The sequence below is a fragment of the Clarias gariepinus genome, chromosome 16 (assembly GCF_024256425.1).
Source record: "Clarias gariepinus isolate MV-2021 ecotype Netherlands chromosome 16, CGAR_prim_01v2, whole genome shotgun sequence".
Classification (NCBI taxonomy): domain Eukaryota; kingdom Metazoa; phylum Chordata; class Actinopteri; order Siluriformes; family Clariidae; genus Clarias; species Clarias gariepinus.
The window spans coordinates 23,426,276-23,439,228 of NC_071115.1; the positions used below are offsets into that span (position 1 = coordinate 23,426,276).

The 12,953-nt window shown below is 37.6% G+C and overlaps 1 protein-coding gene across 1 annotated transcript in view; it reads right to left on the reverse strand.

The window, feature by feature from the left end:
- itga3a (integrin, alpha 3a) overlaps positions 1-12,953 on the reverse strand; it is a 50,501-nt gene that overhangs the window by 14,087 nt on the left and 23,461 nt on the right. The window contains exons 8-19 of the mRNA XM_053515179.1: positions 12,174-12,262; positions 11,702-11,838; positions 10,136-10,213; positions 9,800-9,867; positions 8,590-8,732; positions 8,321-8,467; positions 8,090-8,184; positions 7,776-7,947; positions 7,107-7,184; positions 6,899-6,978; positions 6,743-6,820; positions 4,716-4,818 (exon numbers count right to left, since the gene is read on the reverse strand). Of these exons, the coding sequence (XP_053371154.1) occupies positions 4,716-4,818; positions 6,743-6,820; positions 6,899-6,978; positions 7,107-7,184; positions 7,776-7,947; positions 8,090-8,184; positions 8,321-8,467; positions 8,590-8,732; positions 9,800-9,867; positions 10,136-10,213; positions 11,702-11,838; positions 12,174-12,262 (1,268 nt within the window). The remainder of the gene's footprint in view (positions 1-4,715; positions 4,819-6,742; positions 6,821-6,898; positions 6,979-7,106; positions 7,185-7,775; positions 7,948-8,089; positions 8,185-8,320; positions 8,468-8,589; positions 8,733-9,799; positions 9,868-10,135; positions 10,214-11,701; positions 11,839-12,173; positions 12,263-12,953) is intronic.

The following is a 12,953-nucleotide window of genomic DNA, read 5'->3' on the forward strand; positions in this document are numbered from 1 at the left end:
TGTCACATTTAAATGATTGAAATAATAAAATTACACAAAGTTAACCTGAATAAATAAATAAAAAATAGTTTTTAAATGATGATTTCATTTATTAAGGGACACATTTTTTTGATAAGTTTAGCTAAATTTTACTTGCCACACCCAGGCCTGATTACTGCCAGAGCTGTTGAATCAAGAAATCACTTAAATAGAACCTGTCTGACAAAGTGAAACACTCTATCTATTTGACACATATCAGACTGGAAAGGGTTACAAAGCCATTTCTAAGGCTTTGGGACTCCAGTGAACTACACTGAGAGCTATCATCAACATATGAAGATAAATTGAAAACAGTAATGTGGCCGGCCTACCACAATTACTCTAAGTGTACACTGACGACTCATCCAGTGGTTCATAAAAGAATGCAGGACAACATCTAAATAACCTCACTTGCCTCAGTTAAGGTCAGTGTTCATGATTCAACAATAAGAGAGAGAGAGAGAGAGAGAGAGAGAGAGAGAGAATGAGAGAGAGAGAGACTGGGCAACAATAGCATCCATGGACGAGTTCTCAGTTGAAAACCACTTCTGATCAAAAAAGAACAAAAAGTCTCACATTTTCCAAAAAAACATCTTGATTATCAGCAAAACATCCTCTTACATCTACCGTAAAACTAACACCTGTTAAAATAACATCATACCAACAGTCAAACATGGTGGTGGTAGTGTAATAGTCACGGGCGACTTTATAGCTTCAGGACCTGGGATTGGACAGCTTCTTTCCCCATAGCAAACACAGAGCAGAAAGCATTGGTCTGAGTTCTGGGAATGTCCTGGTCTTAATCAATAGGTAAGAATCTGGAATTCTTTCTGCCTGTCTGTCTATCCTGGTGTTCAAGGGACAATGTGTAGAATAAAATGTTAGAGTTTCTTTTGAATGTAAAATAATTTTATGAACCCCACAAACATAATCCATACATAATGGCATTGGGAGGATTGTGCCATTGATCTATTTCCTGTGGAAATACTGTACATTTCCATAAATTGATTCTCCTTGAACAGAGAAAGTGCCACAAGGTTACATACTTCCATGTGCAATCTCCACCAGCACAATTGCTTTTTTCCGTCTTTACAATAATTACAGTAGCCTCAGTCCAGTAACGCTTAAACTATTACTCTTTACCACTTATACCTGGAGTTTTAGAGCATGTATGCACAAAGAAAACATTCTTAATATGTGTAAGTAAATTTGGATGTCAAACAAAGATAAATGGACGACTGCTTATTAGCTACCTCAGGCTACTATGAATATCAGGTGATGCCCTATGGTCTGTTCGACGCCCCCTCTCTCCTCCAAGTGTTCACAAATGAGGTCCTTAGAGAGATGCTTAACCATGGGCCATTGTTTAAATGCAAAATACCTTTGATTTATTCATCCTTCCTAGCAGATTCAGTTTCTGTATGTTTTTGTATGATCGCAAACATTTTTTCTTAATAATAATAATTATTATAAATACACATTACAAATGTTTATTTGGGGAAGATATGTTTTTTAAATCTACTTCCCTTTTATGGATACACGATTATGTCTAAAATTATTATTACAAAATTTTTTAGTGGTATTGAGATCATGATTATTTATTATGATTTTTTTTGTGACAAAAATATTTTTACTGCACTGTCACAGGAACATTACACTGCTTTTACATCCATGTTGTGTTACATTCCAGCTAATGTATATATACACTTACCTAAAGGATACTTATAGGATACTAAGCATACTAATACGGTGTTTGACCCCCTTTTGCCTTCAGTACTGCCTTAATTCTACGTGGCATTGATTCAACAAGGTGCTAAAAGCATCCTTTAGAAATGTTGGCCCACATTGATAGGATAGCATCCTGCAGTTGATGGAGATTTGAGGGATACACATCCAGGGCACGAAGCTTCCGTTCCACCACATCCAAAAGATGCTCTGTTGGGTTGAGATCTGGTGACTGTGGGGGTCAAAATGATGATTCGAGCTTTGTGACATGGTGCATTATCCTGCTGGAAGTAGCTATCAGAGGATGGGTACATGGTGGTCATAAAGGAATGGACATGGTCAGAAACAATGCTCAGGTAGCCCGTGGCAGTTAAACGATGCCCAATTGGCACTAAGAGGCATAAAGTGTGCCAAGAAAACATCCCCCACACCATTACACCAACATTACCAGCCTGCACAGTGGTAACAAGGCATGATGGATCCATGTTTTCATTCTGTTTACGCCAAATTCTGACTCTACCATTTGAATGTCTCAACAGAAATTGAGTCTCATCAGACCAGGCAACATTTTTCCAGTCTTCAACTGTCCAATTTTGGTGAGCTCGTGCAAATTGTAGCCTCTTTTTCCTATTTGTAGTGGAGATGAGTGGTACCCGGTGGGGTCTTCTGCTGTTGTAGCCCATCCGCCTAAAGGTTGTGAGTGTTGTGGCTTTACAAATGCTTTTCTGCATACCTCTGTTGTAACGAGTGGTTATTTCAGTCAAAGTTGCTCTTCTATCAGTTTGAATCAGTCAAAACCAGTTTCACACCATTCTTTGTAAACCCCAGAAATGGTTGTGCATGAAAATCCCAGTAACTGAGCAGATTGTGAAATACTCCAACAACCATGCCACGCTCAAAATTGCTTAAATCACCTTTCTTTCCCATTCTGGCATTCAGTTTGGAGTTCAGGAGATTGCCTTGACCAGGACCACACCCCCAAATGCATTGAAGCAACTGCCACGTGATTGGTTGAATAGATAATTGCATTAATGAGAAATTGAACAGGTGTTCCTAATAATCCTTTAGATGAATGTATCTTTACATGAAAATAATATTATATATGATGGAGGGATTGTGTGTTCCTGGTGTGACTCGGGCAGTTGTTGTGGCCATCCTGTACCTTTCACGCAGGTGTGATATTCGGATGTACCGATCCTGTGCAGGTGTTGTTACACGTAGTCTTCCACTGCGAGGATGATCAGCTGTCCTTCCTGTCTCCCTGTAGCGCTGTCTTAGGCGTCTCATGGCAATTTATTGCCCTAGCCACATCAGCAGTCCTCATGCCTCCCTGCAGCATGCCTAATGCACGTTCACGCAGATGAGCTGGGACCCTGGGCATCTTTTTTTGGGTGTTTTTCACAGTCAGTAGACAAGTCCCTTTGAGTGTCTTGCGTTTTTAGAACTATGACTTTAGATGCCAACTTTCTGTAAGCTGTTAAGGTCTTAATGACCATTCCACAGGTGCATGTAAATTAATTGATTATGGTTAATTGAACATGCATTTTTTTTTGCTGAGTGTATATATATATATATATATATATATATATATATATATATATATATATATAAAATATAATGTGTTGCATTTATGAAATTAAGGAACTGCTACAGAGTAAATTTTATTTTACCTAGGGGCCAATAAGCTCAGTGATGCATATTTTGCGCGACAAAAAGTTAAACAAATTTTATTTTAATGTTACAAGATTACCATAAAGTCCTGTGCAATTTACATAAATGTATATTTCAATATATACATAATTTTTTTCCTGTGCAACTTTCTGTGCAATATATGTAAATTTAAATTACCTGTGCAATATTCGTAAATTTTGGTGCCCTAAAGGTAACTGTTTCTTGCGTAATTCATATTAAGTGTCTAGTCAAAGCATGTAGAGTGTAATTTGTGTATCTTGTGTAATAAGCGTAACGCACTTAATTTTGTTGGACTTCCCACATGTTTTAATGAGAATATTCTATTCTATTCTATTCTATTCTATTCTATAACCTTTAAATTTAGAATTCCATTTAAAAAACCTAAAAAACTAAAATAAAACAAATAAATAAAAAAAACCCTCATTATTTGTTTTCCAAAGCCACAGGGGCCCCGGAGCAGTGGATTGCTGACCCCTATATTAGACATTAGCTACAAACATGCATGCTTTAATCACTTTATTGTTAGGTTTTTTTATACACATGTGCACGTGATGTGATTTACCTGGTTTATCTCACTTGCACTCGTGTATTTTGGCATCGGTCGATCGTGTTTATTTACTTGTGGGAGGCCAGCATCATGATCGAGATTATAATTTGATTCATTGTGCAGCCCTGCTTCCAGAGGCATAAACAAACAGCTAGAGCAAAAAGGGGTTGGTCTTTATCCTTAAACAGTAAGACTACATAAGCTGTAGTTGTTTATTGACTCTTAGTGCTAAATCCTCCTGGCTTTTAATGATAAAATACAGCAACATAAGGCTTACTTTTTTAAACGATGACCAGATTATGTGCTGGTAAAACAGATTATTTTGGACTGTTGTGAAAGTAAGTGTAACAGCACCACCAATGGTCGAGATTGGAACTGATTACTTTGTAGCCACCTAGTTTTATTATAATAACATTATAAATTTGATATTCCTTTTTTAATAAGATGGATTATTTAGTCTCTCCGTGGAATAGAAACCAAAAGCAGAAAAATGTATAAATTGTTCAGTTAAACTGCAAACTACCTAAAGGGCCAGATTTATGCATTTCCATTTGAGCGAAAAACTGTTATAGCTTTTCTTCTGCGCCATGTCAAATAGTTAAAGGAAATACAGCATGAAACCAGGAAACCAGTAGGACAGACTTAAAACACTTTAGATTTGTAATTTAAACCACAAGTACATCTGCTTTTCTATGGATTTATGGATTAGGGGTTAAGGAAGTGTGTAACTCACCTTAAATTTGAACTCCACCGGACTGCCAATTTCGCTGGTGCTCTTTATAGCTGATTCGCCAATAACATTGCCACTGAACTCTGTCTGAACTCGGGAAGGAGTACTGCGCACATACGCACACACACATACACACACAAAGCTATTACTACATAGTCAGTCACTGGACTCAATTTGCAGATTACAGCATTACAGAGCGTTAATTATCTGGTATACTGTGGAACATTAAGTAGTGTCACTGTTAAGTAATGGTAATGCTACACACTGGGTGGAATCATCAAATAACATGTTTGGTTTTATCCCTGGTCTACATAAAAAAATGTTTCAACCTCCATTGTAAGGATCCATCATTCAATTTAAGTTATATGCACATGTACATTTGCCGACCACTTTATTAATATTAAGCTCCGTGTAGCTCCATGCCCTTAATTCTTCATGGCATGGATTTAACAAAGGTGTGGGAAACACTCTATTAATGTTCTGGTCCATGTTGATACATTAGATTTCCCAGTTGCGCAGACCTACTATAATCTCCCACTCTACCACATCCCGAATGTGCTCTAGTGGATTCAGATCTTCACTCATTAGCTGTCCAGTTTTGGTAAGCCTGTGCCCGGGATAGCATCAGATTCAAGTTCTTGGCTGCTACGAGTAGAATGCTGTCTTCGAGCTGTTGTGTATTCCTCTAATAATGGTTGTAAAGAGTAGTTACATTCTTAATCGTCAGGGAGGTTCTGCCTACATAAGCACGGATGTTTTTGCTTTTAATGCCGTTTTGCATAAACCCTAGAAACTGTTGTACATAAAAAAAAAAAATCCCAGCGGATCAGCAGTCAAAGTCCACGAGATCACATTTTCCCTCCCATGCTAATGCGTGATGTAAACATTGACTTAAGCACTTGACTTTTAATGCATTGTGCTGCCTCTGCTGTTGCTACATGATTGGCTAATGGACAACTGCTTGAATTAGCATGTGTACAAGTGATCCTTTTAAAGTGACTTTTGAGTGTACTGCATCATAAATTCCTGTCGTCTATTTCGATGTAACTGATACTAGAAGTCTGTGATAGATTGGCACCCTGTCCAGGATGAACCCTGCCTCGTACCCTAAGTCTCTTAAGATAGACTTCGAGCCCCCCATGGCCCCATACAGGATAAAGTGATATTCTCCAGGCTCCATGTTTTGCCCCTCATTTTCAGTCCAGTCCATGACCTTTTAGAGGAATGTTTTTTTAAAGCCACACAGTGACCAAGAATGAAAATCATCTAATGTAAGGTATGGGCCGGTGAGAAATAGGAGCAAATGATGGATGGATGGATGGATGGATGGATGGATGGATGGATGGATGGATGGATAGATAGATAGATAGATAGATAGATAGATAGATAGATAGATAGATAGATAGATAGATAGATAGATCATTTATTAATTCTCCATTAAAATTCCAGTATACTGGTGATGCTAAAAGCAGTGCTTGAAACAGACAAGAGGGGAAATGAGGTTCCTGCTGAGGCTGTTACATACTGTATACAATTTTATAATTTTTAAATTGTATCTTTAGCTTTACAGCCTGACATAGTAAAACTTTAGTTCCTATTTCTTTAATTTAATCTACATCATTTCATTTATTATGAAGAAATGCAGGGTGATTCAAGACTTTAATACAGTATTGTATAGATAGACAATATTGTATATTTACGTTTATGTACAGTACAGTACACATAGCCATCACACCCATATGTCTTTTAATATCCACCCTCCACCCTCTATAAAATGTGGAAACTTTTCACTTACAGCCACAAGAGCATTATACACTTAACTGTACATTACATTATCTACATTTCAAGGCATAACATATTACAATATCAATTTCAATATCAAACAATATTATCATTTTGGCAAGCCCTTGCTGATCAATTACATTTAGGGTAAAAGGAAGATTGTGAACTTGAGTGTTCATTGCATTAGTGGGAAGTGCTGTTCGATAATGTTAATGTATTGTACTGATAGGAACTGATACGTAACTTACACTAGAAATGAGGTCTTTAATGTATAGTCCACTAGCAGCATTTTGGTCAACGGCATTAGGTCGTCCTGCCTGCTCAGTCTGAACACAAGACGATAAAAAAAGGCATATTAATAGAAAATTAATTAGTTTCTCTCTCTCACACACACACACACTCACGTGGACAGCTGCAGTGTTGAAGTGATCGTGTCTGTGTCGAGAGTGATCGTCGATATCTCGAAGGTGATCACAAAGCTGGTCTGTCAAAGAGACACACGTCATTGCTCAGCACCAAGACAGAGACAGAAGGTATCAAGGGGATTAAAATTAATTACACGAGCTGTTAATTAAAGATAAATATATGTCGGTGTGTGATGTCAGGCTTTACCATCTGATTAGCACCTAACGGATTTCCCAACTCGCACAGGATGGAATTGTTGTAAGGAGTGCAAACAACTAAAGAAAACTGTGAAAAAGACAGAGAGATGTGGTGAGTAAGAGAGACAGACAGGCAAACATAAAAAGTCTAGTACCTCTGGTCTTTGCCATAAATTAATTAGTATTTTAGTCTTCACTAAAGTCCTAGTCCTCAGCTGAGGAAAGGCGGTATAGTATAAAGCTGTCAATACCATGCTTCACCGTGGCTACCGTATTCTTCGTATATATTGTATTCTTACGGTGATATCTCGTTTTTGCCCTATTTTTTTTTTAGAATCGTGCCCAAGGACACCAGAGCATGCCATCACATGCAGGACAGTTACAAGTTTCTGTTACAGTAGCTGACTCATTACTACCTCACTCTAAAAGTGATATAGTCAAGTAACTTTTTATTGTCATTCCAACCATATACAGTTTAGTACGCAGTGAAACAAAACAACGGTCCTCCAGGACCAAGGTCCTACATACATACAACATAATTTACAACACAACTCTACCTAGCTAACTAGGAGACCTAATTAGCTGACTAGCTCAGTTATGACAGATTTACATTTTTTACTTTAATCTTAATCCTAACAACAAATCTCTGGACCATTTCTCGGTTCGCAAACAAGTCTACCTTGTCCTCGGTTCTGACGCCAGAGTAGATCAATGATGAAGAAGTGGAGACATTCAACTCAGTGTTGTGAGCATCTTCAGCTAATCGGCCCGGAGATGGAAAATTTGTGACATTAACAAGAAGATTCAGTCTTATGTTGCCGTAATACTGCAGCACCTGGTGACCATCCTGACTACACACACACACACACACACACACAGTAAAGATTTGGTACATAAAGAAATTCATGAAGTCTAATTTTTTATTATTAATCTTGTTATTGGTGTAGGTATGTGTAGTTATTATTGTTAATTATGTGCGGATGGGGCTGTTACACAGGGAGGACTTGTTGGCTAGTGGCAAATGTGGCAGTCATCTGCAGGTTACTGTCACACTGGTTATCAGATCCGCATGCTTTCTGAAAGTTAATCTGCATTCAGGGGTGGGGATCAGAGAGACAGATGGATAGACAGATACACAGAATAAGAAAGAAATCCCAGAACTTAGGCATAATGAACTATAATGTGTATGAAAGACATGGCTGGAGTGCATGTTAACTGGGTCACCTCCGCTTTCTCGGTGAGTGTTTGCCCCTGACTGAGTACGGGAAACAAGTTCAGGCTCTGTAGCTGCCCCTGAACTCTGTTAATCTGAGGCTCGAAGATCGATGCGTTCAAGGAGAACACTACAGGGGTCACTTTATCACGGACAGACTGTAAACATAGATATGAATTAAATACAATTATTTTGTATCCCTTACATATCCTGTGTGCAGGGATGTGCACGGTGTATTATGATCCAACATGTCATGGTGCGTTGTGTGCTTCGTCCTTACTATCACTTTAAGTGTCTTCGTCTCGCAACGCTGTGATTTAATCGATAGTAGCCCACTGTAGGCATCTTTATCATTGTCAATAAAGCGGACGCGAGTTTGAGACAAGCGGTGCAGCACATCAGCCAGCACTGTGTACTTTATAGCTGTAACACACAAGCACAAGAAATACAGTTCATTAATCTGCCACAGAAGTGCCATTCCTCTGCGTCTTAACCTCATATACAGTATATTGTATACATATACAGTATATCGCTCTACTCTATTACTCCTACAAGTGACATGCTGTTCATTATCTTAATCTAATGCTTTTTCGAAATGCTTTAATCCTGATAGCAAACACTTAACTTTTTGGTAGAGCACATTTTCACTCACTGTACCTTCTTGAACAAAATTATGAACTGAGGTAATATAATTGAGGTTTATTATGATAAAAAAAAATCAATGAGATGTGGTTGTGCGTTTAAACAGCATTTGCTGCATAGCGTACCATAAGAAATAAACTAGCTCTAATGCCCACAAAACATTTGTGACTCAGGTATTAAGTTGCGCTTATGGCAAAATAGAGGGCAATAGGTGAAATGTATAAAATCTTCAATTTCAAGAAAAAAAGCTGATAAAAACATTATTGATCTGATTCTTCAACACAGTTGAGAAAGTTTTAATACTAAAAAAATCATTTTATACTTAAGACTTTAAAATCTTTAATAAACACTATATTTTCGCTATAAATCCGGACTGCTGTGGAAGTTACTGGTTGAGGGTTGAGGTTAAGGGTTCCTGCTTTCTTACTACGTCATGGAATCCTTATTTAAATATTGTAAAAAAAAAAAGGATTTTTTTTTAAACAAACTCTCACTGGCCATATCTCAGTAACTGGATATAGAGATAGATAAAGATAGAGATAAGGATATAGCACTAAACTTGGTCAAAAACCAAATTGGAGCTTACTGAATCAGGAAAGGAATGTGAAAATATGCAAACGCTATACAAATAAAATTTTTACTTAAATTGAGATAAATTGATTAGAATATCTCAAATCACCCAACATGTGACTTAATACCTAGATCTGATGTGACTGGTCACCTTTGTGCAGTTCATTGTCCATATTTAGGTTTATTAGCTACATTTATCATTTTTTGGTAAGAAATTGTACATTCACTGTTACTTTAAATGGGTTTAAAAGAATAGGGTATAAAACAAGTGCACTTACTAACGTCCTCTTGAAAATTTGGCTGTCCTGTACTGATTGCGTAAGAGAAACACACCTCCACCTGAATGCTGCAACACACAAACACACAATCATACACACACATTTATATACATTAAATAACTGCGCAATTAATAATGGGGGTTAATCGGACCGGACAGTAATGCAACAAATAAACGTAGGTAAAGCTCAACAATCCCAACATCAAGGGACACTAATGCAGTAGAATGCAAGACAAATGCACTGTATTTATTGTCAGAAAGTCACCAAATACAGGAATTTCTTATATGTTGATTATATGTGGAAAGCAGCAATGGAGTAAATGTTGTGAATGCATACCAGGAATTGCAGTTAAGTGGGTCAACCAGGGGGGGCGTCACAGATAAAGTTTTTTGCACGTGAATGACAGGACGGGCTCTGTTGAGACAGCATGGACACATACGTAGACAGATAAGAACATATTCGCTAAATTCATACGGAGTGTTTTAATACAGTAAGCACAGTAAGCGTTTTTGGCAGATATGAAATCCGTCCCATATTTTTACCACAAAGTAGCATCTCAACCATTTGAAAAAAAAAAAACTATACCAGGGGCTGTTGAAAAATAAACTTGATTGTTCCTATTGTTGTCCAAAGAGGTGGAAATGAAAAGAAATAAACATTCATTGTCAAAATCATTTTTCTTACTGACGATAAAGCAGAAGCAAAAAATATATAACAATACATAAATAAATAAAAGTGCAAGATACAGGATGGTGCTTGTAGGCAAACAGATTAATTTTGAACCCAAAACATGATTTACTAAAATTAAGGCTTGTTTTGGGAAATGATTCACCTGCAAATTATTATAGCCAATGGGCACGTATCACACGTATTTCAGAAGCTCTGTGTTTCCAGCAGCAGAAAACATAATACAATTTATTTAGATATCATTATAAGGTCTGTCAAAATTACGCCTTGGTGTACCAGATGAATCAAAATGATGTATTCTTACCATGGCAACTGATTTGGATTCATGAAGAACAGCACATAACAGACAGCACATCGGCAATCCTTTACAAAATCAAATCCACCCTCACATGTGCTATCTTTTATTCAGCATTGTGTTTCAAACAGTTTTTGGATGCATCTCATTACATCTTTATTCACTGTTACACTTGACATCCAATTATGCACCCGTGTGGACAGCTTTACTCTTAGACACGTCTCTTTTAAACCTGACGTTTTGAGTGTTTTAAAAAAAAAAAAAAATCACACACTGAAAAACTTCATTTTGATGCTACGTCCCATGTAATATCATCCATGCATTTGAAAGATTTTTTTTTTTCAACATGGTCGGGCACTTCATCATTCATTTTTACATGCTTGGACATTTACTTACATGTTGCAATTCATCCGGCAGACTAACACTATTTTTTTGGGATTACTTTCACTCACTCACTCACTCACTCACTCACTCGGTTGCTCATCGTCTATAGCGCTTAATACTGTATACAGGGCCTTGGGGGGCCTGGAGCCTATCCTAGCTCCAGGGCAATTAGAGCACGAGGTGGGGTACATTCTGGACAGGAAGCCAATCCATTGCGGGACACACTTCAGGTAATCTGGAAACGCCAATTAACCTAATCTGTATGTTTTTGGACTGTGGGAGGAAACCAGAGAACCCAGAGGAAACCCACCAAGAACTGGGAGTACATGCAAACTCCAAGACTCGAACCTGGCAGAGAATCGAACCAAGTTCCTGTGCTCACTAAGCCACCGTGCTGGCCCATATGAAATCGTTAAAACTATTGAAATTTGGAATGTGGAAAAGAATTTCTTATGTGGAATGTGGAAAATAATTTCTGTGTGTAATATGCAATGTTAACTAAAAAGGGAAAATCCAAATGATGTGACGACACTGACCGTAGTAAAGCCACTCGATCGTCCAGAGACCCAACCACAATATCTGGATATTTATTATCATCCACATCCAGACCACCGCTGATGGAGTAACCGAACGTCTTGAAACCACCATTATGCACGTCCTTGCCTTCAATCACCTGAACACACATTTATCAAGCATTTGCACGAACAGATTATAGACACATACATTTAGCTACACTTGTTGGTCACTTTATCAGGTGACTGATGAATACTGACTGTATTTCAGCTGTTGCTACAGTATGGTTGTTAACTATTGGAATACTGTTGGAGTGATATTGTTAACCATGAACATAGGCCAGTAAATCTGCACAGTGCTTAAAAACCTAGCACCACTCCTGTTACACACACACACTAATCAAAAGTCCAGATAAAAGTCTACATAATATATACACATAAGGGATATACACCAACTTTTTATGTCTACCCTAATGTTCAGTTTTAATATTCTTACCTGATTTGGTTTGGCTGAAACTCCATCCTTTCCCCCCATCCACACATACACTCTGCCCGAGTCGTGATACGGCGCTCCGACTGCAAAATCTAAACCAGGAACATACTGCACCATTACCACAACTCAATTACCACCAGGGGGCAAGAGAACACTGTATGCAACGGCTGAGAGAAACGGCAGCAACAGGGGGAAAAGGGCATAAATTGTCTATTCTCATAATCAACTTTGGTTTTCATTCTCACACTAATGTTAGTATTATCACACATCAAATTTACCTTGTCATTAAATTTTTTTTAAACTGCAGGTTTTTTATTATGCAAAGATGTAAGAGAAATGGTTGTAATATTTTATGAAGAAAGATGGCTAACATTAAAAGATTTTGCATTCAAAGATTTTTTAAAGAAGAGACATAAAAAAGTGGCACTAAGCACTTTATAGTAAAGGAAGAATTCACATACGAAAGCAGTTTAAAAATGGCAATCACATGATTTTTCCAGACTTTGCATAAATTTGTGTAAATTAAGCTCCGGCAATACTGGTTTGGTTCGAATGTTGCAATGATGCAACGGCAAAGATACTGCTGTCAAAGCTTATAGTGAAAATGTTTATGAAAAGAAGGCTAAAATCTGAGGATTAATGAGAAAGAGTAAATGTTAAGCACCATTCCAATCACACTAACATTTCTCTCAATAGCGACAGGCTGCACGATCACTTTTTAACACTGGTTTAAAAGGCACCAGTTATACAATATTATTTTAAGCCATTCAAAGGGGTCTCCAC